This window comes from Triplophysa dalaica, chromosome 6 (assembly GCF_015846415.1).
Source record: "Triplophysa dalaica isolate WHDGS20190420 chromosome 6, ASM1584641v1, whole genome shotgun sequence".
NCBI classification, from domain to species: domain Eukaryota; kingdom Metazoa; phylum Chordata; class Actinopteri; order Cypriniformes; family Nemacheilidae; genus Triplophysa; species Triplophysa dalaica.
Window position 1 is genome coordinate 7,857,507 of NC_079547.1, and position 26,757 is coordinate 7,884,263.

At 36.9% G+C, this 26,757-nt stretch overlaps 3 protein-coding genes and 1 long non-coding RNA gene across 9 annotated transcripts in view; 1 reads left to right on the forward strand and 3 right to left on the reverse strand.

Moving 5' to 3' along the window:
• Positions 1 to 1,683: 1,683 nt before the first annotated feature.
• Positions 1,684 to 16,893, forward strand: LOC130425245 (uncharacterized). Of its 4 annotated transcripts, XR_008907050.1 has the most exons (5): positions 1,713 to 1,758; positions 1,847 to 1,926; positions 2,490 to 2,600; positions 10,864 to 10,989; positions 16,759 to 16,893. It is a non-coding gene; the product is annotated as an uncharacterized LOC130425245 (long non-coding RNA). The 4 variants fall into 4 exon arrangements; XR_008907051.1 differs by lacking the exon at positions 1,847 to 1,926 and having other exon boundaries at positions 1,684 to 1,758; XR_008907049.1 differs by lacking the exon at positions 1,847 to 1,926 and having other exon boundaries at positions 1,684 to 1,758; positions 2,490 to 2,577.
• On the reverse strand, positions 11,630 to 18,413 carry utp6 (UTP6 small subunit processome component). The gene is made up of 19 exons (XM_056751422.1): positions 18,213 to 18,413; positions 18,043 to 18,127; positions 17,831 to 17,872; positions 17,528 to 17,620; positions 17,387 to 17,434; positions 17,212 to 17,275; positions 16,733 to 16,851; positions 16,307 to 16,384; positions 16,141 to 16,222; positions 15,967 to 16,048; positions 15,661 to 15,836; positions 15,477 to 15,556; positions 15,238 to 15,315; positions 14,931 to 15,110; positions 14,567 to 14,647; positions 12,419 to 12,528; positions 12,259 to 12,325; positions 12,104 to 12,176; positions 11,630 to 12,004 (listed from the first exon to the last, which is right to left on the reverse strand). Exons 1-19 carry the CDS (start codon positions 18,302 to 18,304, stop codon positions 11,850 to 11,852), a joined length of 1,785 nt encoding a protein of 594 aa, XP_056607400.1. The 5' UTR covers positions 18,305 to 18,413; the 3' UTR covers positions 11,630 to 11,849.
• A 945-nt stretch (positions 18,414 to 19,358) lies between these two features.
• On the reverse strand, positions 19,359 to 21,771 carry dr1 (down-regulator of transcription 1). Its single transcript, XM_056750629.1, has 4 exons — positions 21,533 to 21,771; positions 21,091 to 21,430; positions 20,642 to 20,805; positions 19,359 to 20,529 (listed from the first exon to the last, which is right to left on the reverse strand). Exons 2-4 carry the CDS (start codon positions 21,308 to 21,310, stop codon positions 20,383 to 20,385), a joined length of 531 nt encoding a protein of 176 aa, XP_056606607.1. The 5' UTR covers positions 21,311 to 21,430; positions 21,533 to 21,771; the 3' UTR covers positions 19,359 to 20,382.
• A 2,454-nt stretch (positions 21,772 to 24,225) lies between these two features.
• Positions 24,226 to 26,757, reverse strand: part of btbd8 (BTB domain containing 8) — a 37,512-nt gene continuing 34,980 nt past the window's right edge. For 2 of the 3 annotated variants that reach the window (XM_056750684.1, XM_056750682.1), the window contains one exon: positions 24,227 to 25,499. In XM_056750684.1, the coding sequence (XP_056606662.1) occupies positions 24,964 to 25,499 (536 nt within the window). In that variant the 3' untranslated portion in view covers positions 24,227 to 24,963. Of the gene's footprint in view, positions 25,500 to 26,757 lie in introns of all 3 variants that reach the window. The other variant, XM_056750683.1, reaches the window with a different exon arrangement.

Genomic DNA, 26,757 nt, shown 5'->3' on the forward strand with positions numbered 1-26,757 from the left:
TGGTTAGCACGTTCGCCTCACACCTCCAGGGTTGGGTGTACGATTCCCGCTTCCGACTTGTGTGTGTGGAGTTTGCATGTTCTCCCCGTACCCGGGTTTCCTCCGGGTACTCCGGTTTCCTCCCCAAGTCCAAAGACATGCATGGTAGGTTGATTGGCATCTCTGGAAAAAATTGTCCGTAGGGTGTGAGTGCGTGAGTGAATGAGTGAGTGTGTGTGCCCTGCGATGGGTTGGCACTCCATCCAGGGTGTATCCTGCCTTGATGCCCGATGACTCCTGAGATAGGCACAGGCTCCCCGTGACCCGAGGTAGTTCGGATAAGCGGTAGAAAATGGAATGGAATGGAATGTGTGTTGCTAATACAGTAAATGCACAAATGTTCTGATTTGATCTAGATTTGTTTGAGACTAGCCAAAACAGAACAAATACTTTTTTGTAATTGTGTCTAAGAATGTTTCTTATTAACTTGCTGTTTATTGAATGATTGTATAAAATCAATATCACATTTTCAGATCTTGTAAGATGTTATAATAATATATTTGTATTCATTTTGTTAACAGATTTCTAAGACAATCCAATATTCTTCTCTTACCTGCACAACAGAAACTAAAGAATTCAAATAGGGAAGTTTAACAGCCTATCACAATAATGACTTAAACACATTAATCTGACAATGCACAAGCAATTTAGTGTAATTCCAACAGACCAGTCTTGAAATTAAATACAGGGAACACTGACTAAATATACATAGACATCAGTAATCAGTAATCAAATTATGTGCCTTATTCTGAGTAAGACAATATTATGATTAAGGTGTTTACATGAGTTGTTTTAAGAATATAGCTTTTCATGTTTCCATTTTATATGTAATAGTAGAAAGATCGACTATACGTGTAAGTCATTTTATGTCCCCACGCGACACTATCCAACGTTCCCTCAAAAGCCATTCCTGCTCATACGGCCATACGGCTCAAACGGTTGACCAGTGTGTATCCTGTCGGTAATTATTAAGATGTCAACATGATATTGCACTTCGATAAGTCGGCTAAAATAGGAAAACTACACACCTCTTAATTTGATTTGTGTTAACTACGATCATGACTTTAGACGGATTAAGGTAATCAAAAAGCACTGTTTACATGGTACATTCTTAATTAGAGTATTGTCTAAATCGTGTTAATATTAGAATATTGTTTTCCATATAAATGTGGTCACTAAGTCTGAGACAAAGAGACGGAAAGAGAATTGATTAGTTCACCACCCGAGTCTTCGGGTTCGAGTCGTTCGATCTTTTGTCATGTGATGTGACAGCTTTGGACAGAGAAATTAGCTAATTTCCAACCTTCCTAACAAACGGGTGCATAGCCTAGTCCTAGTGTTTGTTTATTGATAGACAAAGACAGTGAAACAACAAATCAATCAATATTGTATTGTTTTATTTATTATAAAATTACACAGAATCTTTTAAGAAAACAGTAACAAAAAATAGTGCCAAAAATGAACAGATGCTTGTTAAACATATTTTGATAATTTTATGATAATTCTTAAATATGGCCCAACATTAAAAAAATACAGTTTTACTTTATCGTATTTTATATTGATCCGGCAAGTGGTCACGTGACAAAAGACCGAACGACTCGAACCCGAAGACTCGTGAACTAATCCATTCTCTTTCCGGCTCTGACTGCATAAGTTAAACGTGCATGGCTGTCACGTGATGAACGAAAGAGTCAAATCCGAAGACTTGTCAGATAAGAGGTGAGGTGAGCTAATCATAGACTAAAAGTAGATTTGTTAGTAATGTGACGCGTAACATTTTAATTATCTTTGCTAAAATGAACGAAAGGAACATTTTGCTGAACGAGACTCAAAGGTCCGAGTCAATAAAATGATCCGAACTTCCCATCACTAACACCAAATGAGAGAGTAAGTTCAGTGTTTTTATACTTTGCAATCAAGCTGCGATCGGTTAACTAGATCTTTACGAATTAATGACATAGCATTCAAGTTTTTCAGGTTTAACTTAAGCTTAAAGCTTTCATTGATCAAAGAAGCACTTACTGCAGACAGCTAGTGCGGCAAGTTATAGCTGTTAATAGCGCATCTGAGTAAAACAAACACAGACGTGCGTTCAAATCATTTTATAATTAGGCTACCACAATAAAGCAATTTCAAGTTGTAAAAGGTATTCACGTCCAAGCAGAACTTGTAATTACAGCTGGATGCTTCAAATAGAACATCACATTGCACTTGTTGTTTGGTACGGTGGTGAAGTGCTGCCACATATATTTTATTTTTTCCACTCAACTAAGTAGTTAAAATGAAATAATATGTTGTTTAAACGAAAAAATATGTTGTTAAAACGACATTTTCTCTTTAAAACGAGATAATATGTTACTAAAATGACACATGTCATTAAAACAATATATTTTCTTGATATGTCATTTTAACAAAATTAAACAACGTTTTGACGGGATCTTTCTCCGTAGATGGACATGGAAAAATGTGACGGTTTCATTGGTGTACCACGGCCCACTTTAGACAACATCAGCACAAGATAGTCAGCGTCCTGATAAGGTCAGCATGGATTTGGGTACTTGGTATGTAATCTTAATTGTTTTAAATGCAAATTGCATGCAGATTTATGGGTTTGTAATAAGATGATATACATAAACAGTATATCAATTCAAAATGGTAAAATATAGCTATTTATCTAAGTTTTATATCTTTGAAAGTTTTGTTTATTACATGGGATTTACTGTATGCAGAACTTAACATACAAATAAGCTATATTAACATGCATATCAATCCAAACAGTAATGTTTAGATTCTCATGTAGCATATTGTTTATAGTGGGTTTCTTAACTTGTAGTACTACTGTACGTAAATGCAGCAACGTAAAATTAAATTCAGTTGGCATAATTAAACAACAGCTCTCCCTTGAGTAGAAAATGGCTCAAGAAATAATGCACCTTCCTAATGTTGAGCAGGCTTTACGCTGACGAAAAAACAATACAGAATGTGTGTAAAGTTGTGACTGACGTGTGTAAGTTACACACAAGTAATGTGTGAAAGTACTAAAAGGCCAACTATAGAGTTCAAAACAACAAAATCTGTGAATGTACACGATAAAATAGAATATATACCCTATTCTGGCTCACAATCATCCTTATAAAATAATAAACATTAGGTAAAATATAGCACAGCATTGGCAGCAAATTCTTTTAAGTTAATTTTTAAAAGGATAGTTTACCATTTTAATATTATATTTATAATGGTACTGTGGAATTATTCCTATGAAATGTAAGATTTTAAAAACTTTTGACAGGTAGATGAAGCTACACTAGAAGAACTTGATGATGACAGCTTGTCAATGTACATTCCCATCTATGGTGACAGGATTGCAGAAAGACACTTCTGTAAGGGAAATGGCAAAAAAAACTAATCACATGATAAAAGACAAACCTTGCTTTATAAACTAAGACAAAAGATGGGAATAAATAATTGAACAGAGGGTGGTTCATCTGAGGACATCTGAGGACATTGAACCTAAAAATAGACATATGAGGAACAACAAGATGGCAGAGAAGAATACAAGAATTGAGATCGGATGGTTTTGTGAAGGTTAACAAGTAAGGAAGCACTCAGGTTGAGGAACTTGAACCGTTGATATCTCTAAAAATGCAAAGAAATCAGACATTTTAAGTCAAGCCAAGGAACTGTTCTTCCCAAGAGGTGTGTCCAAAAAAGGACCCTGGAAGACCTTCAATCATGATGTTTTTGATTTTCAAGAAACAGTTCTTGAAGTTGGTTTTACGTGAGTACAAACAGTAGCCCAAATTAAATCTATGTCAATGATACTGAGACACGAGAAGAAATGCAAACAACACAAGAATCATGTTCCACTCCCATCATTTCTGCTCAAACAGCTGACTCTTTATCTCTGTCAGCCGTAGTTATAATAGGCCCATACTCCGGTGAACCTCTGCAAGGCTGTTTGGAATACACTTTGGTGTATGAACCCCTGCACTTGCCTGTCACACAAGACTCTGTCTTGGTAATCACTAATGTCATTTTAGCCACAACAAGGGATGCAATCAGTATGATTGATTGGAGTGACGCAGAGGAGGCTTGCAGCCCTATCACAGATGAAGTAGAAGCTGCAGCTCATGGGGTCACGTTTTCAACTTCAGAATATACACTCCTACATGTAACCATAAAGCTACAAATGAGCACTCTTTGGGATGAGATGATTGGCCATTTTAAAGCTTCAAGGATCATGACATACAACTTAAAGTACAGCATCATAGATGAGAAGGGAGCTGATGAAGATGGGCTTCTGGTCAGAACTTTTGAATAGCAGCTGAAGGGGAGGATATGAGAGTGCCATCACTCTCTCCAAAATGGTAGGAGAAGGATTGGAAGTCAATTGGAAGAATCCTGGCCAAAGTATATAACGACCACAGATATTTTCCAACCCATTTGGCTACAGCTTTCACAGTGGCTCTCATATTTGGAGAGCTTTCCATCACAGATGAGATTATGATTAATTAATTTCCTTTTATACCTGAGTTAGTCAGAGAGGGACCTGGTCTCCTTGGCCTTAAAAGAAGATCTCCTTGGGGATGATAGAGATGAACTGCTGGATCTTCTGGACCGTTTGGGTGTAACCCCCATGCCAACACAACAAAACTTAAAAGAACTGTTGCTAAAAGCTGGCCACAAACAGATAATTCAACTGCCAAAATATGCTTTAGACAACATGTCTGGAGATGTCAAACCGATTTTCAGAGAAACCTTCAACAATCCAGTGGATGTGCTAAGGATGTATGAAGACTAAAGACCCACAACAAGAAGGTTTTAAAATTGCTGGATGTCTCACCTTAACTCAAACAGAGAGCAAGTGCTCCCGTGTTTTTTTACGGCAGCACATCAGAGGACTGAATGGAGTGGAATTAAGGAAGATTCTTAGATTTTGTCTGTGCCAATGAAATAAAAGTGATTTTGACATCTTTTGACATCAGCGCCAAGTCTCTCACACCTGTGGCCCAGTTCTGGAGCTCCCTTGCACATACAGCTCTTACCCAAGACTGCGCTCTGATTTGGAAAGTATATTGTCAAGTACACATGCATTTGTCATGGACATTGTATAAATCATGCCCTAAATGTTAACAGAAGAATTTTAATTTGCCACAAAAAAAGAGCTACCTGAATATGTCCTTTGTAAGGGGTTAAAGGACAGGTGGCATTTCCACATTTTTGTAAGTTCAGTTTTTACAAATTGTTTACATTGTTCATTAATGTTTATATTCAGCATAATAATCAATATTTTTTCTTATTTGGTTTAAATTTGCACAGTTGACCTTTTCCTCATATCATCAAATGTAATGTAATTAATGTAATTGTTTAAGGCTGCAGGTGACTTTTCTTATACCTATAAATGTAACTAAAACATTTTTCCACAGTTCTTGTTTACTGAAAATGTTCTAAATAGTCAGGTTTAAATTTCCTGTGACACGAATAAAAAGAAACCTGATCATTTTATAAATCAGTATGCAATTTATTGCAGTTTGATTTCACATTATGCTTGATTTTTAGTGTGAGTTTACGGATTCATATTTCACTATATTTTTGCATCATTTATGTCATGGTTCTGCCCATCTTGTCTTGCATTTCTTGATCTAGTGGCAGAATCATGACAGGACCTTTTATTTCATGTGGAGAGAGGCATTTTGGCCCTTTTGGTGTTCCATACTCTCTCCGGGCGCATCTCCGTTCCCGCCCTCTCGTTTCCTCATTAGTATTGTTAATAATTTCATCTCAAAGTGAGGAGACAAAGTCTCATGTTTAAATAACTACTTACAGATTTGCAACTGTACAGCTCCTCAGGAAAAGGTTCAATTCAATAGCTTCATCGGGTGTTGTGGGTGGATGAAGATGGTTATCTTCCATTAGAAGACATGATAAAGTAAAAACTGTCCCTCTTTGAAAACATTCCTCTCTACAGCCATCCAAAACCTCCTAAGAGACAGGTTTTAGTTTACTCCAAAAGGTTGTGGAAGATGATACATCATGAGTGGATGGCCATTTGGAGCCACTGCATTTCTGCTCTGGCGAATTCTGTGACTGTGCCACAAATGGTGAAATTGTTGTAGCTCTTCCTATGACAGTGAAGTAAACAAACATACTTTACACTATTTAATTTGGAGCTGCAGGTAACAGAATCATTTAAAATAATTTATAAAAAGTATAAAAACGAGCTAATAAAGATGGTAATGGGGGAATTTGGGGTTTAGTTTTAATATAACTTTACGTCAATGATATTAAGACAGGTGAATAATATCAATTGCCTGTCCAGAAAACCCCCTGTGAAATAATCCTTGTCCTTCAAATCCTGGAAATGATTAATCCAGTACTGAGCATGCTGTTTTCTCATAAATCCCCACCAGCTCTCAATGCGCTTATTGTTATTGCTTGAACAATAAATAAAGCAGTTTTCAGCATATCTCGACATCTCATTAAAACTATATATTTCCACATAAAAACAGTATAACATCTTGTTAAAACTACATTTTTTTGTGTTTTAACGATATATTATCCTGTTAAAATTACATAATTGATTGGAAAAAAATTAATGTATGTGGCAGCAATACACCACCGTAGTTTGGGGCATGTATATTATTATTGTACAGTATTATGTTTTGCTTATAGTCCCAGGGCCCGGTTTTTCAAAAGTAATCCACTAGGATTTTGGATAACGGATTGGATCAAATCTTGAAAATTTGTTTTTCAAAAGAAAAACGGATTACATAATCGGATTAGATCACGTAATCCAATTTTGGTTTTGATCCGGATCAAACCTTTAGTTTGGGTTTTTCAGAACTTTTTTGTAGGATTTGGATATCTTTGATCCAAAAAATCTGGATTAAACTGATCCCATCAGAAGGGTGGATTCAGCATGGATTCAATGCCCAAAATGTAATGAAAACTTAATTTTTTTAATCAAATAATACTATATTTGGATCATGCTGTATTTTACAAGATATCCTATTTATTCATAAGGTTTTATTTTTATTTGTTCATTCGTCAGGCTACAGTGATTAGGTAGGCTTTAACGTATTCAGCCTTTCAGTATAGGCCTACAGCAAAGTAGAAAGAGTTTGGCCTCATAAAATAATCCTCCAAACAGCTGTCAAAGTTGACCAAAAACAATACATTTTATTCTGTCACTAATTGATATATATATTCATCACAATCGAAAATATTTTTGTTTTTAGAATATTTACAGTATTGACTCGGATGTACCAATACATTGTACTGCCATCTAGTGGTCATCTTAGTGTGTTGGGTATGAACATCTTGAGATGTTGCTACCGGAAGCTCTTTGCCCGAGTCTTTTTGATTTACCAGCAGTATCACAGTGACCTAGTTTTGTTTTTTAGGCTTTGCAACATTCAAAAAGCATACAGGGTAGTCTCTACTTGAATCGCTCTCGCTGTACTTTAATGTCATACGCCGATAGATTTGTTCACCACCTTTTTTAGTTGAAAGCTCATATCCCTGAAGATGTTGATTTAGCTTGTTCAAGTGTGTTTTATCAGAGTTGGGGCTAAACTCGGCAGGAAAAAAAGGATCTCACGGGCCAGAGTTGAGAATCACTGGTCTAGATTCTAGATCTCTGAAAATGATACTTCACTCAAAAGTAATACTTTTTTCCTTATTAAAGGAGCCATTCTTTCGCTGTTTTTGAGGCTTTGGTTATGTTTTTGGGGTGTTTAACAATGGATGCTCATGTTTGTAATTTTAAAAAACTTTATATTTCACATTTTTCAAGTCTATTGTTCACCACTGTCCCTCTTTTAACAAAACGACTGTATTTCTTCCGGTCCCTCCTTCTGAAATGCTCTGATTGGTAAAGCTGACCTGGTCTGTCGTGATTGATTCCCTGCTTGGAGAGTGTGTGAAGATGTCCCATTCATACCATATCAGCAAGCTTCCGCTTGCATGTGCATGTGTATTCATAATCTTTGGCTTTTAGCAATAAACATTAACAATGGCGTCAACTTCACTTTATCAATTAAAAACATGCAGTCTAATGGAGGTCTGGTAGTACATGTGAAATCGTCAATCTTTATAAGAGATCGCAACATTTTTTCCTACTTTGGCGAGGGGAATGACACCGAACCGAATGGCGTCAGACTGGTTATATTAATTAACACCAATAAAAGAGTACAAAGTACACAATTCAAAAATTTGATCAAATAATGATTAAAGCCGTGGGCCCGGTTTTTCAAAAGGTTTAAGTAAACCTTTTTTTGCGATCCGTGATCACGTTATCCATCTTACTTTTGGAGCCAGTTTTTTAAAGCAACATCGGATTGGATCAATCTGATCCGGATAGGAACTTTTCAGGATCACCAAATCTGGATAACCAGTGCTGGATAACCAGTGCTCAAACAGGATAGGAAAACACAATGTAGAACTATAGATATGTAAAGAGCAACAAGTAGAATAGCCAGTGTGGGGTCAATATAAGTTTATTTTTATTTGAAATGGAAACACACAAATAAAAAAAAAACTAAAAACAAGAAAAACCCCAACCCATCCTCTTCCATCAGTCCGCTCATCTGAGACCTACAACACAAACAATTGAGCAATTGAGCGTTTAAATGGAGTTCTGAGAGCAGAACCACAGAAAGCATGCAACATAACCCTTGCCTGTATTGTCCTGCACAACATCGCTACTAAGCGCAATGTCCCTCTCTGTTCTGACAATGATGCATCTGAGCCCCTTGGAGACCCTGACCAACCTCCTGCATTCTGCCAGAACGAGCAAACAGGACGTGCAACAAGGGACGAAATAGTTAAACAGTATTTCTGATTATAAATATATACCAGACAGAAACCAGACAGAAATTGATCAAAAATATTATTCTCTTTACTGACATTCAACAATTGTTTTGCTACTGCCTTTACTATTTTTTATCAATAAAGGGTAGCTTAGAAATAGGTTTATCATTATTAACAACAGCAGGATCTAGTTAAGGCTTCTTCAAGAGTGGTTGGACTGTATCAAGCTTTTGTTCATGTGGAACACATCCAGAAACAAGAGAATTATTCACTATATACCGTACAATAGGACCAATAGCACCAAAAAAACAGTAGGTAGGACAGTGAGTGGAATGGTTGCAGCTGGAAGTCCACCGTTTAACACAGTGCCTGCTGTCTTTAGACTCTCATACTTGTGAGTTTATCGTTGGGCACCGATGTGTAGTTGAGGGGTAGACTGTAGCAGGGTGAATCACTTGTGTCTGGGGGGCCAGCTGGATTAATTTACTTCGCTTAAAATGGCAGGTATATATGGGTGAGATTTGGGCCAATTTGGTGTCGTCATAGAAACCATTGTATGTTTCTCCACATTGTTGCATCCTGGATGCCCGTTCCTTTCAATAGCTTCATATGTAATGCTGCCGCTTGAGCAATTGTTTTGAATGATGTGAGCTGTGGCGTTCGCATGTTTATGAAAGTGTATAAGAGTTTAATGATCCCTTGGAGCTAAATGCTTTTTGGTGTGACTACGTTGCTGTTTTTCCCTTGCATGCCTTTATGCTGATATCGTGCTTGATTGGTGTGGTTTGGGCATTTTTGGTGAATTTTGTTTTTCAACCTGCCAGAGTAAATTATTGTTGAATGATTATTTATGTGGTGTGAATATGACCAACCAAATTGGTAACGGAGTATCCCATTACATTTAAATAAATAACATTTTCTTATTTAGCATATACTTTTATCAAAGGAACCTACATTGCATTATTCTTATCAATTGAACCAGAGTATTAGCAATCTCTGGAATAGAACCCATGATCTTGGCCTTGACAGCGACATGCTCTAACGCCTGAGCTTCTGGAAAACTTAACAAATTTCCTGTTAATAAAATATTTTTTTATGTATGCCCATGTCTCTTGCCTGAAATCCTTTTTAATGAACCTGTGTGCCCTTATCGGTGGTTTTTGTTCCCCCTGATATTGCGGGGTGGTGTAGTTGTCCTATTACATTGTTCTTTTTAAAGAATTGAAAATATTTGAGGTTTTCCAAACGACAAAGGCTAGTAGTGCAAGGCTATTACAATGTATTAGGCCATACATGCCTCTGTATACTAGGTTCCCTTTAAAATACAATTTCGTTATGTTTTCCTTTTAAGTTGTTCTCCAGTTTAAAATCCAAGGATACTGCCTGCCTCTTAACCGCTCGGCTACATATCTCATATGAAAATCCTCAAGAAGTAAATAGCAAGCATCTTAGCCTTCTGTAATTAATACAGCATTTTAATGTCACAGCATTTTATTTTATACTGTTGTGTTGTTTTACATATCAACAGAACATTACATTTGTTAACAGCACCCCATTTTCTTGCATCGGTTAAAATAGAATTGATTGGGGGTCTGTTCAGTTACCAACATATTTTTAAATCTCTTATTTTGTGTTCTGCGAAAGAGAAAGAAAGTCATACTCAGATTTGAAATGACACAAAGGCGTGTAAATGTTGACAGAATTTGTATCAAAGTGCAGTGTTTGCTACAGTAAGGTTCAGTACTGTATTTTTGGATTGCATGCCATATAGTGTATGTTGTGTAAAGTGTGTCAGTTCAGGCAGTTTATTAGCCTGAAAGCTTATGCATGCCAGGCCAATAGTTGGCGACATCACTTTGTGAAAAAACTATGTGCCTAGAGCATACACACATCCAGGTTTAACCCAAAAGTGCTGTTTAATATTAACCTTTATCATGTATGTAATATAATACAAATCTTTATCTGTGTATGGAGCCCTACGTAAACCTTGATGTGTGACTGTCATCCAAACAGATTCCTCACTTGCTGTGTCCTATAAGGAAAAGAACTGAAGACTGGTGGGAATGAGTGTTGTACCTAAAGAGAGAAAACCAGATCCGAGGATCTCAACAACACCAAGAGAATGACTCAACAAAAGAGGTCACACAAACATAAACACAAAGACAAAAGGCCATGTCCATAACAACTGGAAGGGTCACACTTTAAATTAGGTGGCCTGAAAGCAGCGATAACTGACCAAAGCATTACTGTGCCTTTACTACATAATTGCTCCAAGAATATGATTTAGGAGGGTCAAAAAATATCTGTCATCATTCACCCTCATGTCGTTCTAAACCTGTAAATGACTGTATATGAAAGTAAAACTTTAAGGAATGTCTGTTGTTTTGTGTCTATAAAATGTAAGTCAATGTGGTTGCCCACATTCAATGCTCTTCAAAGAGGGAAAATCACACAGGCTTGGAATGAAATAAGATTATTTCGCTGTTTATTCACTCTTTTTACACACTTCCGGTTGTCAGTTGGTAGTGCTATGACGGTTACTAACCATTGGCACATCAACAACAATACCTCATGACTTAAGTGTGATTTACTTTAGAAATATTGATTGTGCAGGAGTGTAACATTAATATTAATTTTGTGTGGTCTTCATCAATTATGAAATTGGAAAAACGACAGTGTGATGAAAGTACATTGAATTATTAATCTCTACTATTGCACATTACTTCCAGCATATATCCCATGGTTTTATTTAGGCATACTAACACAAACCAGTTAAATGTTAAGTACACCATAAGCTTTATTTAAAATTTTAAGACAATAACAATATCATGAACTTATGTGGACAAATTTGTATGCATGTTTTAGAACATAACACAAATATACCATGCGTGAGGCTCCTTACAATCAAAACAAGGGAATTAATTTGTCAAGCCATCAATTACATTGTGCTTTCCTCACAAACAACTCATCAGTATGTTCAGAATACATTTTTATTGGATTTAGATGTGCCCCGTCTGCATCAGTGTGTACCGGGTTGAAAAACGATCAGCACTTTCACCCTCCAAGATTTTTATTGCTCTCCAATGAAGATTTCCACACTTTTCTGGGTTTCCATGCCCATTTAACTCTTCCTTGATGTAGTTCATCCAGAGATCTATAAAATTAATCGCAATCAGAGAAATGTACTAATAAACGGGTATAAAAATTGTGTTGTCTGCTAAAAGGCTAAAAGTAATATAAAAATCCTAATTACCTTCATCTGAAGACCCAAACTCACGAATTGCTCGTTCATAATAATCTCTCAGGTTACTCATTTTAGGAGACTCCTGAGAGCAAAAAACAGAACATCAATACGTCTTGTAATGTTATACACAATTCTGATGGTTGATATTTTTACATCAGTATTACCTGCTCCTTCTCAATGTGAATCATCTTCACGAAGAATGCCTTAGTGAAGGGTCTGTGTTCATGCAAGCTGTTTAAATTACAAAAAAATGTATTAGAGCATGATAATTGTGAATTACAGCATATAGAGACAACATCAACAAAAAAAAGACACTGCACATACCTTGTAAAAGTTTTTCTAGCCTTTTTGTAGCCACCAGTTTTGTATGACCATTCAAGGTATTTTTCCTTCATGGCAGCTGACACCACAGGCACTGGGGACAAAAGCCCTTTCTGCAGGTACAGGAAAAAGTGCATTTAAAAATTATGTTTAGAAAGTGTCAACAGAATGTGTCTGCAAAGTTTCAGATCAAAATACACATACCAAGCTCTAAATACCCATTTTTAGGTGGCAGCAGAAACTCGCTGCTTTCATGTTTCTTTTTTAAATGCAAATAACATGGTGCTCCTGCCCCTTTCCGGCAAAGGGACTGTTCGGGCTAGCGGCCCAGTTTCAACTTCTATTTGCGACCCATGATGAACGCGTCTGACCATACATAGCAGACTCCCGTAATGATGAAAGATGTTACGTTTGTGGCACATGGTGAACACGTTTGTCCAATCTCAACAGACTACACCATCTGACCAATCACCTGACACTAGGCTAACGGATAGAAGGGGATTAGACGGATGAATGGCGGAACGAATCATTTGAGAGTCAGTCAAGAAGTAGGGTAAGAATAACTGCTTATTAGTACTGCATTTAAAAAAAAAGTTACATAAACTTGTTGTTGGACACTCAATAAACCAAAGTAGGATAATCATATGTTACTTAGTCTATAAGGGAAAAAAACATTCCAAACATTTCTGACCCTATGTGAAAAAGTAATTGGCCCCTAAACCTAATGACTAATTGTGCCACCCTTGGCGGCGACAACTGCAATCATGGATAGCAAGTCTTTCACATAGCCATGGAGGAATTTTGGCCCACTCATTGTTTTAATTCAGCCACATTGGAGGGTCTTGAAGCATGAACAGCATTTTTAAGGTCATGCCACAGCATTTCAATTAGATTGTAGTCCAGACTTTGACTAGGCCACTCCAAAACCTTTATTTAGTTTTTTTAGCCATTCAGAGGTGGACTTGCTGATGTGGTTTGGATTATTGTCCTGCTGCATAACCTAAGTACCTTTCTGGTACAGCGCAGAATTCATTGTTCCATGAATTTTGGCCAGTCACCCATGTCCTAAAGCTGCAAAACCGCCCCAGACCATCACACTACCCTTTGGTATGATGTTCTTTTTATGAAATGCTGTGTTAGTTGCACGCCAGATGTAACGGGATGCACACCTTCCGAAAAGCTCAACCTTTGTGTCATCAGTCCACAGAATATTTGGATCAAGGTGTTTTTTAGCAAATGTAAGACGATCCTTTGTGTTCTTTTTAGTCAGCAGTGGTTTTCGCCTTGAAACTCTCCCATGGATGCCATTTTTGCACAGTCTCTTTATTTATTGTAGAATCATAAAAACTGACCTTAACACAACGAGTCATTGTTGTGCTCTTGAGTAACTTTGGTAGGCCAGCCACTCCTGGAACGGTTTATCACTGTTCCATGCTTTCTCCATTTGTGGATAATGGCGCTTACTGTTGTTTGCTTACAGCCTTAGAAATGGCATTGTAACCCTTTCTAAACATTACAATTAATTTGTTTCTCATCTGCTCTTGAATTTTTTTAGATCCCATCATGATGTGTTGCTATTTGAGATCTTTAAGACTATTTAAAGTCCACGTTCACAGCGATCGCATTTTTCAACCTTTAGTTAGTGTGTAATGTTGCTGTTAGAGCATAAGTAATATCTGTAAAATGATAAAGCTCAAAGTTCAGTGCCAAGAGAGATATTGTCTTTAACAGAATTTGCCTTTCAAGGACCACATAGAACGGCTGGAACTACAGCCCTCTACTTCCCAGGTACATGATGTCAATATTCCGAGGGCTTTTTATAACCTCCTCCAAAGGAATACACACAAAAAAAATAATCACTTTCATCACAGTCCTACAGCTGGTAATTGGAATTCAGCAACGGTCAAATAACAGCTCCCATGACTTTAACATCGGCTGTGAAAGCTGTTCTGTGTAATACACTGATATTGTGTGTGTGTATGCGCATACCTCTTAAACACTTTTATTAAATATCCTTTGAAGTCCTGCTTGCAAATATCTCCTAGTCAATCGGCTTTTTCAGTATGTGACCATTTAATCAATCATAATGCAAGTTATCACTACCAATCTAATCTCCATTTAAGCAGGCAAATATGTTTTGTTGGGTCCTACCTGAAAAAAGGCCTCCGTTTCCTCTGGTGTTGTTGAAGTCATGGTCCAATCTGCCTGCAATTCCCATAATGGCAGACTTTCCTATGAAGTACATCTTAACATTTTACAACTTATATTGAAGAACTGTTATAATGCAACAACAAACACACATGCACACAGATTAAAAGGAAAATATTACAATAAATTCTATTAGAAATAAATAAGAATGGTGCAGAACCACGTTACTCTAGGAAAAAGCTATCACAATACATATTTTTAACTACCACTACTATTATTATTACCTATTACAAATACTACTTCAATCTATATTTTGTTGACTTTAAGCTGAAGCATTCAGAAAATATTGCGAGTGCAAAACCCGTACCTTGGAATTCACATGTTTCAGGGCTTCTTGAAATAAATGTCCTGCCTCTGCACTCTTCAGCTTAACCAATGTCTGCAGACTGAGGTACCACACTTCTATTGACTTACTAAAGCGCTGGGTGGCAGTAATGGCAATCTGTACAGCATATACAGACTCTCCTTCTGACATAAGGACCTTTAGCTGTTTTTTTAGAGCACAAAAGTGTCTTACATTACTACAACGTACCATTTTAATCCAGCGTTGCATACAGTTTGTAAAGATCATACCAGCTTTAAATAGAAATATAAGTAGCAAGTCTTTATATTACCCAAGTCTTGTAAAATGTCTCTTCCAGAAGCATAGCATCATGAGCACTCTGTAAGACTCGGAGTAGTCGCTCTTTCCTCTGAAAAAATATGAATAAAAAGTAAACCACACAATACACATACCAATTGAGTGTAATAGCAATTAAAACAATTGTTTTAAGCTTTTAAATATTGATCACCATACTCAGGATGTCAAAATGTGATTTTGTAAAGAAAACTGATGATAAAAAACAAGCATCACCTGTTTCTTGAGTTTAATTACATTTGTCCTCCTCTTGTATCTATCGAGACAGAATGTGACGTAGCATGTCCACATAGCTTCTAAAGACACATTAGTAAACAAATATTTTGTTTGTTACTGGTGAAGCTGAGAGCTATTAGAATGTACTGAAACATATCTAAACTAAATAAGTTATATATGATACCTGTATTAAGGCTCTTGAGAGCTTCTTCATAAATGACACAGCAGCGCTCCTCTCTACACTCTGTATCAATAGCACTTCCTCTTGCTGACTGGAAGTCATGGGCAATAGTAGCATCCAGCTCACGCGTTGCCATAAAATCCCACATCAGACAGTCATCCTTATAATGACTCTGCAGACTGAAAACAAGCCGTTTTAAGAACCTTGAACTTGACAGAACTTTAAAAACCAACCAAGATCATAGCTAAACGTTATTTTAAGGTAAAGTACAGAAATATAGTAAAGAGTATACATAAAAAGAGGTCTTACTCTTGATGAATGATGTCCTGTAACTCTTTTGTAAAGTCAAAGATTGTAGCAATCTTTAGCAGGGACAAGATGAATTTAACTCCTAAACAGACACAACAGGCATGTTTTAGCACTCTGTCGATACAAAGCAAACCACAATAGTGGAGTTTAATGATTAGCAGAAATTTAGCCAACCTTTAATTTTTTGTGTAGCATCTCTGTACACCACCTCAGCCAGTTTACCACTGATGATCTCTGGAGAAAACTCATATTCCCCCTATATAAAGCATTTTAGTATTATTAAATACAATTACGTCAACTGCAAATATTATTTTTAGGCCAGAAAAAGATATTAGCCTACCACATCTATTTTAGCTTCTACCAACTCCTGCTGCTGTTTCCTCAGTTTCTCAGCGTGCATGAGCTCCATCCGGAAATACTGTGTAGACCCACAAAAACAGCAGAATATTATTTTAAGATTAACCAGTGTTTCCCCTACCATTACCTTAGGGGGGCGTCCCGCCCCTCCAACAGCACCCCCGCACATGTCTATACATTTTTATTTTATTAAACAAACTAACTAACTAATAACAAACGTATTTATTTGAAAAGGTTTTGTCTGGACCTCGTCAAAAAGAAAATATGGAGTCCGCACGTATCCCCCCCAAAGCCGTAAACATACAGGAAACACTGTTAACCATGACATATGCAACTTTCATATCTATCTCACATCCATTATCGTTTAAGGCTGATGTCTTTCTGTCTGTCAGTCAGTGTATCTACTAACCTCCTGATAAACCTTCTCGTTTTCAGGATGAAAGCGCAAGGCACGGAGGAATAGATGTCGGGCACTTTCTGACGAGTTCCTGTCCTCCATCTCACATTTGGCAGCCATCATCCACAAAGCTGAAAGAATAATGAAGAAATATTTCTGACCATCTGGCTGACATTATTATACAATTACAAGGATGACAAAAAAAAAGTTATAAATGTTTATCTTTGCTCTGCTTCTAAATCCTTGCAATCCAAATTTAGTGTTTTCAGGAAAAATACTGTATATTTTAAATGATCACATAAAGTGTTGTCAAAGTTAACAAGCACTTTTAATAGGTTTTATTGGTTAAACATTTGCAGCAGCTATTTAAAACATAAAAGGTGACTAAAAACCACGATTTATGGAACAAAATAAATATGAAATATGGAGATAAAAGGTTTCAGAAGGACAGCAGCAACTTATTTAATTTATATAATGGATTTCAAGTTCACCTGGTTTGTCAGGATGGATGGCTAACATGGATGACAAAACTTTACTAAGCTGAGTCTTCGTGCCCTGATTGAAACATGAAAGGTACAGTAATAAGCATTTAAAACCCACAGACATAATTTGAATATAAAGAATGAATGAAGAGATTGAATTGGTTAAATCAATAACTCCACATACCCATTTCTTGTTAAAGGCGACCTGAGAAAGCCAAAGCTGGACATCTTCCTTCAAGTAAAGCAAATCATAAAATGTCAGTTAAGGTTTAGTACTACATTAAAGCATCTAAAACGGGTTGTAATTTTTGGAATGCTGACCAACCTGCCATTTTGTCAAAGCTCTTCTGAAAACATTGTTTACGCCATGAATGATAGGATACTCGATTTCTTCTCGTTTAAAATGGTAACCAATTCTCTGGAAACAAATCATTAAAGTACAGTTCATAATAGAGCTTATAGGGCTGTATGTTGCCATTGAGAGAGTCTGAGGGCCTATGAATGGTTAATAAACAGATTAAATAGGATTTAGAATAAAGTATATCTGTAATATAATACAAGTCAGTTAATCTGTATAGTAAACAGACTTTTACTATATTCTTGTATACATTTTGGAAGCTATACTCACTGCTCTCCTCTTCTTGATCAGCTCCAGTACGTTTATTTCATACTGAGGATCACAAAAAGCAATCAATTACACACACAAATCAAATATATATTTTACCCAGCAAAACAGTTAAAAGAAAACTAGTTTGCAAAGCCTAATATATTGCGTTGCAAATGATGTACACCTGCTTGTGTGTCGTATACACAAGCAAAACATATTTTATTAATACAAACCTGTACGAATGCGATAAAGTCGTCTTTGCTCTGAACTGGTCGGTGCAGCTTGTATTCCAAAGCAGTAGATCTTTTCAGCATGGATCTAAAAAGAAGTGGGATTTTGCGGCACTTGTCAGAGTAAAGAAAAACGTGTTTTTAGATTGAGTGTTCTTACTAGTGATACTCACTTGACTTCTTTATTTGTGAACAATCCGATCCTTTCTAATTGCTCAAGTGCTGGAATTCTGTCTTCGATCCGCTGCTGCACAATGTCAGCCATTTCGAGACTCTCTTTAGCAAAAATCAAACACTGAAAGTTTTGATAAGGAAATCTTTACCTAACTAAAATCTATCCACCTCCTCAAACTAACACACGTGTGAGAAGGAAGTTGTCGTTTGAGCGTTTCTTCGATTTTTCGCAAACCACCCTACATGTGCATTGCCGCCCCCTATTGGACAGGGAAAACAGGTTGGGATAAAAATTTGTACCACGTTTCTTTCCAAATTTGTATTGCCTGTGCGTTTATCTGTCAATGGTACTTCAAGAAAGTTTTTAAGGCGAATGTCTTGAGTTCTGTGTGTTCTAATTTAAGACTATCTTCTATTCTTGATTAGAGCTCTGTAGTACATAGTACAGACCACACACTCCTGTTGCAATAAAATGAATTAAAAATCTATTATCATGTTCTCACTTCCGAGTTTTTTCAAATTTCTTTGTTCTGATGATCACAGAGAAATATGTTTTGAGGAATTATTGTAACCAAATAGTTCTTGGACCCCATTGAATACCATAGTAGAAAAAACATTTTCTTGGTGAACAACAAAAAAAGTACTGGGGCAAATTTGACTGCCATTGTTATTTTTCCTACTATTGTAATCAATAAGAACTGTTTGGTTACAACCATTCTTCAAAATATATTTCTCTGTGTTCAACCACACAAAGAAATTTATACAGGTTTGGAACAACTAGTGAGTGAGTAATTCTTGACAGAATTTCTTATTTTGGGGTAAACTATCCCTTTAATTATGAATTGTAAAATGAAAGTCAACAAACCTATTCATGTTTAATCATTTTATGCCCCTCTCCATTACACATACACACTTCACACAGCTGGGTCAATCTATAGTGATGAGGAGGTTTATCAACGCACAGTGAATTGCAACAGATCGTGGACCGTATTTGCAGGGTGACAATTTATATAACCCCAGCTCAATCCTCTCCAGAACTTCTTCAATCCAAGAATGAAAAAGAAATTTGTTGGAAGATTTTGGGCATTAGTATAACCGCATCATCATTAAATCATGTTCATAAACAAATAAACTAACCAACTATGTCTATAAAAGGGGGTTATTTTATTGCTTAGAGAATACAGCTTTTGCAAAGGCATGTGAATTAGCTTTTCACCAACACCTTACCAGTCATCACAAGATAAGAATAAACCACACATCCACAATGGAACTTTTACACATTGCACCTGGAAAAAATCTATCAAAACATTGTACAAAGTGAGTGTAGCCATCAACAGGTTGACAAAATCCACATTATGGTTTAGCACTGACACGCTTCTTTCATAAAAAGAGCAAATAACAATAGATTTCTGCTCACCTAACTGACTAAAGTTCATAGTTTTGTCTGTCTTTGGTACTATAAGTCAGATATTATTCCTTAAATAGTTTGAGTTGTTTGTCTTTGAATACTGTTCTGAAAAAAGGTCAGGTAAAAGCCTATCTACATATATTCTTTATTCTCACTCAACTAAAATGTGAAAAAAAGCAACGTTCTACATTACAAATCACTTCTCTTTTCTCCTCTCATCCAGAGAACAAAGAGAAATAGAGCGGGGATAAACTCCTGTCAAAATAAATGTCCAAAAAATGATTCACTAAATATGTCTCACGCTATTTTACAAAGAAAAAGTAGAAGATAATTATGTCTAAAACAGGTGGCAGTGAGTTAAAACACTGGCTTTTGAAGTTAACCAAGAACAAATGACGTGGTGTGCCTCACTACATGATTTAACATGACTCATCACATTACATCCTTGTCACATACACATGGTGAAACTTTCAATAATTTTAGAAATAACGAGGAAAAAAACAAGAAAAAAGGATTTTCAAGAGCTAATAATTCTTAACATGTGAGGAGAGGCAAATATAGCAACGAATCACAGGATAGCACCCATGAGTGTTCCTGAATAGTCAGTATGAATCGATACTGATGGATTGTTTATATAGTAGACAACACTGCAGAGGTCCCTCTCTGCTATGGTTTCAGGAGGACAATGTGTGTGGGAGAAAATACGTGTCTGTAAATGTATATCAATCAATCTGTGTGCTTCAACGAAAGCCTGCCGGGAATCACATATCGTCCTCTTCATCTTCATCCTGGGAAGATCCAGCCTGCTGAGCTGAACTGGCTGAAGCTGCCGCTAACTGTGCCTGCTGAGCAGCCTGCTGCATCTGTAACCACTCCTGCTGTGCCAATTCAGCCTGCTGCTGCCGTGCCTGTGACAAAAAAAGAGGACTTTTTAAGTTCTCTAATCAAACACTTCATCAAATTCATTTTTCAATGTTTGACCTCACAATCGGTCAACATACACGAATAATAAATCCTTGCCTTGGCAAATAATTCCTGCTGTTGACGGAGAAGTTCCTCCTCAGGAATGCCAAGGTTCTCTAGTCGAGAGCTGGCCTTCCTCCGTTTAAGTGCTACCGTTTTACACTCCTGCAGAACATCTTTTACCTCTGCGATATATGACCCAAAACCTAGACTTTCAAGTGCTAAAGAAAACAAGAAAAGATTTGCTTTGATTAAAAATGACTCGGCAGATGTCCAACAAACAAGAACATTATTTTCACAGACTGCAATGTGACGGCGGTGCACAACAAAAGGTGAGTAAATCGTGTGCATATTATCGGTAAAGTTTTTTAGGCCAGTGAATAAAAAGCTGTCAGTAAAATAAAATCCCCAGCATGGTTCCACTGAGACTCTTTAATAATAAATTGTTTGGCAAACGCTTTTTTGAAGACCAGAAGCACTTAGCCTTCAGGCAGTGACATCCTCACCGTTTATAACATGCTCTGGAGATATAGTCTTTTTCTCTGATTTATTGCAAATCTCGTTGGCCTCCGATGAGATAAGGTGGATGAACTCCGTGCAGCAGTTCACCACCAGTTCTCTGGCATCGTTCGCTACTCGCACATTGGGAAGTGTTTCTTTAATCATTTTATTGATCGCCGCCCTAGGGATCGTCAGATCATCGTCGTTGCCCGATGAAGAGGCCATGAGGGATGAGCTGCAGAGATGCTTCAGTTTCAGTAGTACTGGAACCGGGCGAGGAGGTTTGGTAGTCTAATAACGGGAAACACCCACAGCTTTGTGTGGAGATTCAGACGGTGTTGTTTTCTTAGAACAGATCAGAAAAACAATATTAGGAATATTGCACAATACAACGTAAAGTGGAAGGTGTACGTGTTAAACAAAGTAAAAGATGAAAGCAGTCGATACCTTTAGGATAATTAGTTTACGCGGAGTCTCCACATCCACAAATCGATGCTGCTGTTATTCCTGTTCGTGTTGATAAGCATGATTTAACTTCGTCTGTTCATTCTCAACCTGCCGCATATAAGAACAACCAGCGTACGGGTTCCGCCGAAGCACGAGTGTATTTATTTTAGAGTCTAAAGCTATTTCTTTACTTCACCCACTCTCTTCACGATCAACGAAATAAGCCCCACAATGCAACACTTCCGGATATCCGCTGATTCTTCTGCCTGTTATTGTTTAGTGGATTGCTCTGCACTGCCGCCTGCAGTAAAATACGAGAATAAAACTACAGGAAATCAGTTTCTACCCATACATCACTGTACTCCTCAAAGTAACATATCTTTTTTTATAGTAAATATTATTGTATATTTCTGTATTGTCTTTAAATTAGTTTTACTTTGCTCCTTTATTTAATATTCTTTTATAATATTGTAGATGTCCTGATCTTCTAGTACAACAAGCATTTCAATGTACATTTTGTTACAGACATATACTTGAAATGATGCAAGTGATGCAAATTCTCTTTTGAGAGAAGAAAGAAATCGCATGCTGGAGAAGGATGTGCAAACACCAGACAGACAGATGCATGATTGTTATATTTTCCACATTAATTAAATCTCGGTTTGATATGTTTAGCTTTCATCTTTTCTGACCATACCATGTAACATTAATCTGGTATTCTTTTTAACTGCTGTAGAGGCTGTTCATAGACATACATCTTGTTTGACCTCATGTGGCACCCTTCAGGCCAAACAGCATTACATCACAGTACTGCAAGATTTAAAAACATTGCATAAGTTGGCTCTGGGATCTCTCTTACAAGCCTACAGACTGTGGTCCGATGCTTCGATACGGCAGGGCAACAATATTAGACAGGCAAGGCTGGCATATAAACTTAAGTGTTTTTTTTTTGCATAAAACAATAACGTTTACATTTCGCTATCAATTTCACGACATAAAAATCATGTCTCTATAGGTTAACTTGAATGGTTAGTTGAGAAATTAATTATTGTAATAAGAATGTATAAACAGTGGTCAAAAAGATGATAAAGAGTCAGAATTCCCTATGGGTATTGTAATGTGAAATGGAATATTGAACTAGGAAAATAGAGGCTGTGGTTTGTTTTTGTACTGCAAATTAATTGGATCCAATGTTTTTATTTAGAGGCAGGCTTTTGAGGGGATAAAGGATGGTCTGGCCAAGCCTTCAAACTTCTCATTACAGAAGAATATGCCACTCCGGTAATCAGATCACACCATTGCTATTGAAGAGTTAAGCCGCAGTCACACTTGACTTTTCCTTCCTTTGACTTCCATTCATACGCATGCAAATTTGCATTTTGATGCGTTGCAAAGTTCAAGTTTGGCGAACTCTGACCAGCGAATTCGCATCACGTGAGACCAATAGAAAATCAAAACATCACAGCGCGACCTCTCGGTACAGAAATTTAAAAAATTGTATCCAAAGTGCAGCTGGTATAATCACTGCTCCTGTTCAGATGTTCATGATACTGATCTTATCATGTTCATTGAACTGATGTCTGCACAATTACTAATGAAAATAGCCCAAATCAATTCAGGAAGGATCACAATTCACAATAATTGTATAGTCTAACCTTTGAGATTGAAACTGGAAAAAAACTGGAGATTAAAACTTTATTTTTGGATGACCAGTAATAGTGCCTCTTATTTACAACTTCAAAGGCAATTTTCTCACCATTTTGATTCTTTTGCACCCTCAGATTCAAAACTTTTAAACAGTTATATCTCTGGCACATATTATCATATCCTAACAACCTATACATCAATAGAAAGCTTAATTGTTCAGTTTTCAAATTATGTAAAAATATTGATTTTGAAAAATGTACCCATAAGACTAGTTTTGTTGTCCAGGGTCACATTTGTCAGTTCCTAGACTAGTTTTATTGTGTTATTTAAATTGATATTTTTAAGTTGCAAAATTAAAGAGAGTCTGATGGATGTTAATAACCAGCAGCCATATCACCCTATAGCCCAAGACTGGTTGCCCAATGTCCACTGGAGTTAAGCAGGCCTAAGCCTAGTCAGTATCTGGATGAGAGACCTCCTGGGAAAGCTAGGTTGGTAATGGAAGAGGTGTTAGTGAGACCAGCAGGGGGGGCTAACCCTGTGGTCTGTGTGGGTCCTAATACCCCAGTATAGAGACGAGGAAACTATAGTCAAAAAAGTACTGTCCATCGGATGAGATTTTAATCCGAGGTCCTGACTCTCTGTGGTCATAAAAAATCCCAAATTCGCCCATTCGCCTCTATACATTATTCCCCCTTATCATCACCATATGTACCGATTGGCTTCGTAGCTCCGTCTCCTCTCCACCAACAAGCTGGTGTGTGGTTGGCGTTCTGGCGCAATATGGCTGCCGTTGCATCATCCAGGTGGCGGTTAAGGGGATTCCCCCTTCCATGCAAAGTCCAAGTCCAGAAAAAGCACTATATAAATGTAACAAATACATAATGATAAATGATACAAACAGTACATCATTCTGGTATTATTTATGTAAATGTATTATGACGAACAGCGGTCACCTGTGAAAATGAACATAAAAGTAATAACCTTAATTTAGTCTGTACATATCTTCAACAAGTCTTCAAGCATATCTAACAATAGCACTACAATAATAACATTTGGCTGTCTTATACACTGGTATATCAGACGGAGAACAAATTATAACAATAGCAAACTATAGTCGAAATATTCTGTTTTTGGTAAAGCTAGGAAAAGTTTGGTTTCTTGATATGAGAACACGTTAGATTACAGCTCTCTAATGAATGAAAAAGACAGATGTAATATTATTCTGCAATAGGAGTATATACTACTCTATCATTGCTCTATATATGCTCTCCAACATATAACAAGGATAAATGTGTCTGCCAAACGATAGACAGATAGGCAGATATGTTTCTTCCCAAATTCAATGAATAGGTTGAGACAGAGTGACACTGAAAAGAGCTTTAATATAGATAAACACCGCATTTATTTGTTTTAAACACAGTAATTGAATAAAACATTTACATACTCTACATTCTGTTCAAAACATTTTAGAAGCTTCGTCACTTGGAGACATAAAGAGCAACAAGAAAATGCATTTTGGTATTCTACAATTGATCAAGCAACACGCATCAAAGTAAACAATAGAATTTAGAAAATTTCTCACATGCAAAGCAACTGCACTGAGGTTATTGTAGTCCAGTCTTAATACCATTTCATGAGAACAAAAAGACAACTTCAGTCACTTAGGTTAAAATCCCACCCTTCAAAATAAGAAGCATCAAAGAAGGTATACTCCCCCATCCAAGCAGTCCACAGAATGTTGCCTGTAATTCAGACCAGGAGACCCTGTTCTGCTGTTGCTGTCAGTGATGTGTCTCCAGCTCCACAATGGTCCACTCACCCTGTGGAGAAGCAGCATCTTCAGGCGAGAAGCTGGTCACAGTGATGCTGGTGGTTGAGTCCTCCAATGGAGAAATAAGCTCAGCCCAGCGCTTAAACGTGTCCTTCTCGTTATACAAGTAGTCCTTTTCATTCAAGCAATCTCGAGACAGGGACAGCGTCTGCTTTATCAAGTATTGTGCAAGATTTAAATCCTCTGGAACTGAGTTTATGATGCCCAGATTTGACTCTTGTTCAGACAGCAACTGTCGAAGCAGACTCCAGTCTCTCTCTGCAAACTCGCTGTCTTCGCTCTTTTCTTCCTCTTGAACCTCGTCCACTTCTACATCGTTACCATCCTGATGTGACTCTTTCCGCAGCGGGTCATTGTTCCTGTCCACATCCATGCTTTGTTCAAGGTCTTGAACCACATCCATCTCATAAATAGGGGACAGGGCTTTAGACGGCTGTCGGTCATGTGTGCAGGTTTGATCCTTTGTCTCACAACCATCTAAGTCCCCTAAAAATAATTGACAATACTGCACAATGACCAACTGATTTATCCTCATGTCTGGCATTCTTTGTTAAGCACAAGTATTTCTGAAGACATAACTCCACATGATGTACAGATTCACCCCTAGTGCAACTGCGATCGCCATGGAGCAGACCATGCTTAAAATGCAAATAAATCCTAACTGGATTCTATCTATGTTATAATTTTTCCACTGTCAATCAAAATGTATTTGATTCAATGACACATGCATAACATCGAGGCAGATGTGCAAATCAAAAATTATGCATGAAGCTATTTTTTAAGTACAAAGACAGACAGCTGCCATAAGGGTGATTCACACAGAAAACCCTTCAAATGTCTCTTGTTCACAAATGCTGTCATTAACCATACCTACTTTTGTTTTTCAGTCATATTTGCAAGCGAGCAAGCAGTTGATGCTTCTTTAAAGTTCTACATATGTGAAGAAGATACTTGCAAAAGACTGCTTATTATGTACTCTGCTAAAAAAAGATATCTTGTAAACTCATGGAAAAGCATCAACAGTGATTTGCAAGCATGTGAAAAAGAGAGACACTCTTGGACGCAAGTTTTCTAGAAACACATTTACATTCAAAAAATTCTAAATCTACTCAAATACAGAGAAAAAAAAATCTAGTCAAATTGCTACCTACTAAATCAGAACTACGAATCACAATATCTATTATGAGTGAGATGAAGAAAATAAAACACAGAAACAAAACAAAGACACAGGCGCATGGATACAGATGGGTTTTCAAACATGAACCAATTTAATAATGAAACTAGTAGCGTGCAAGCTTTTCTCTTTTAGGACTTATAAACAGACACAATATTTAGGAACAGTAAACCACACTAAACATTTATACTAATAATAACAAAGATTCTTATCCAACATATTTAAATTGTCATAATCTTTGTGGAAATGTTGGTCCTTGATGTGTAGTACGAAAAGGAAGCTTAGCTGAATGTGTATTTGTGCATATATTGAGTTTGATGGCCAAGTCACATAGTGCTTGTCTTTTGCATAAATATATTGAAAAGATATAAATGACCTGGCCTAGTAGGAAGAATCTTCAACTCAGAACATATAAAACTTTCAAACAAAAAGACAGGATGTACACAAAATGGACGAGTATTCAGATGTATTAAGTGCATAAGTACAACTGTGACAGCCCAGCTACAGCATATAGCAGATGGTCAAGCTCAAGTACATGGGTGTCTTTATATTAAGTGCATTAACAGAACT

What these genes read in the sequence shown, in the direction of transcription:
- dr1 (XM_056750629.1), bottom strand. Translation starts at nt 21,310, where the DNA reads ATGGCCTCTTCATCGGGCAACGACGATGATCTGACGATCCCTAGGGCG. An exon ending in TCCAGAGCATGTTATAAACG is followed by an intron (nt 20,806 to 21,090) that starts GTGAGGATGTCA and finishes TGTTTTCTTTAG; the next exon opens with CACTTGAAAGTCTAGGTTTT. An exon ending in AGCAGGAATTATTTGCCAAG is followed by an intron (nt 20,530 to 20,641) that starts GCAAGGATTTAT and finishes TTTTTGTCACAG; the next exon opens with GCACGGCAGCAGCAGGCTGA.
- utp6 (XM_056751422.1), bottom strand. Translation starts at nt 18,304, where the DNA reads ATGGCTGACATTGTGCAGCAGCGGATCGAAGACAGAATTCCAGCACTT. An exon ending in TTCACAAATAAAGAAGTCAA is followed by an intron (nt 18,128 to 18,212) that starts GTGAGTATCACT and finishes ACTTCTTTTTAG; the next exon opens with ATCCATGCTGAAAAGATCTA. An exon ending in GTTTGGGTCTTCAGATGAAG is followed by an intron (nt 12,005 to 12,103) that starts GTAATTAGGATT and finishes TTAATTTTATAG; the next exon opens with ATCTCTGGATGAACTACATC.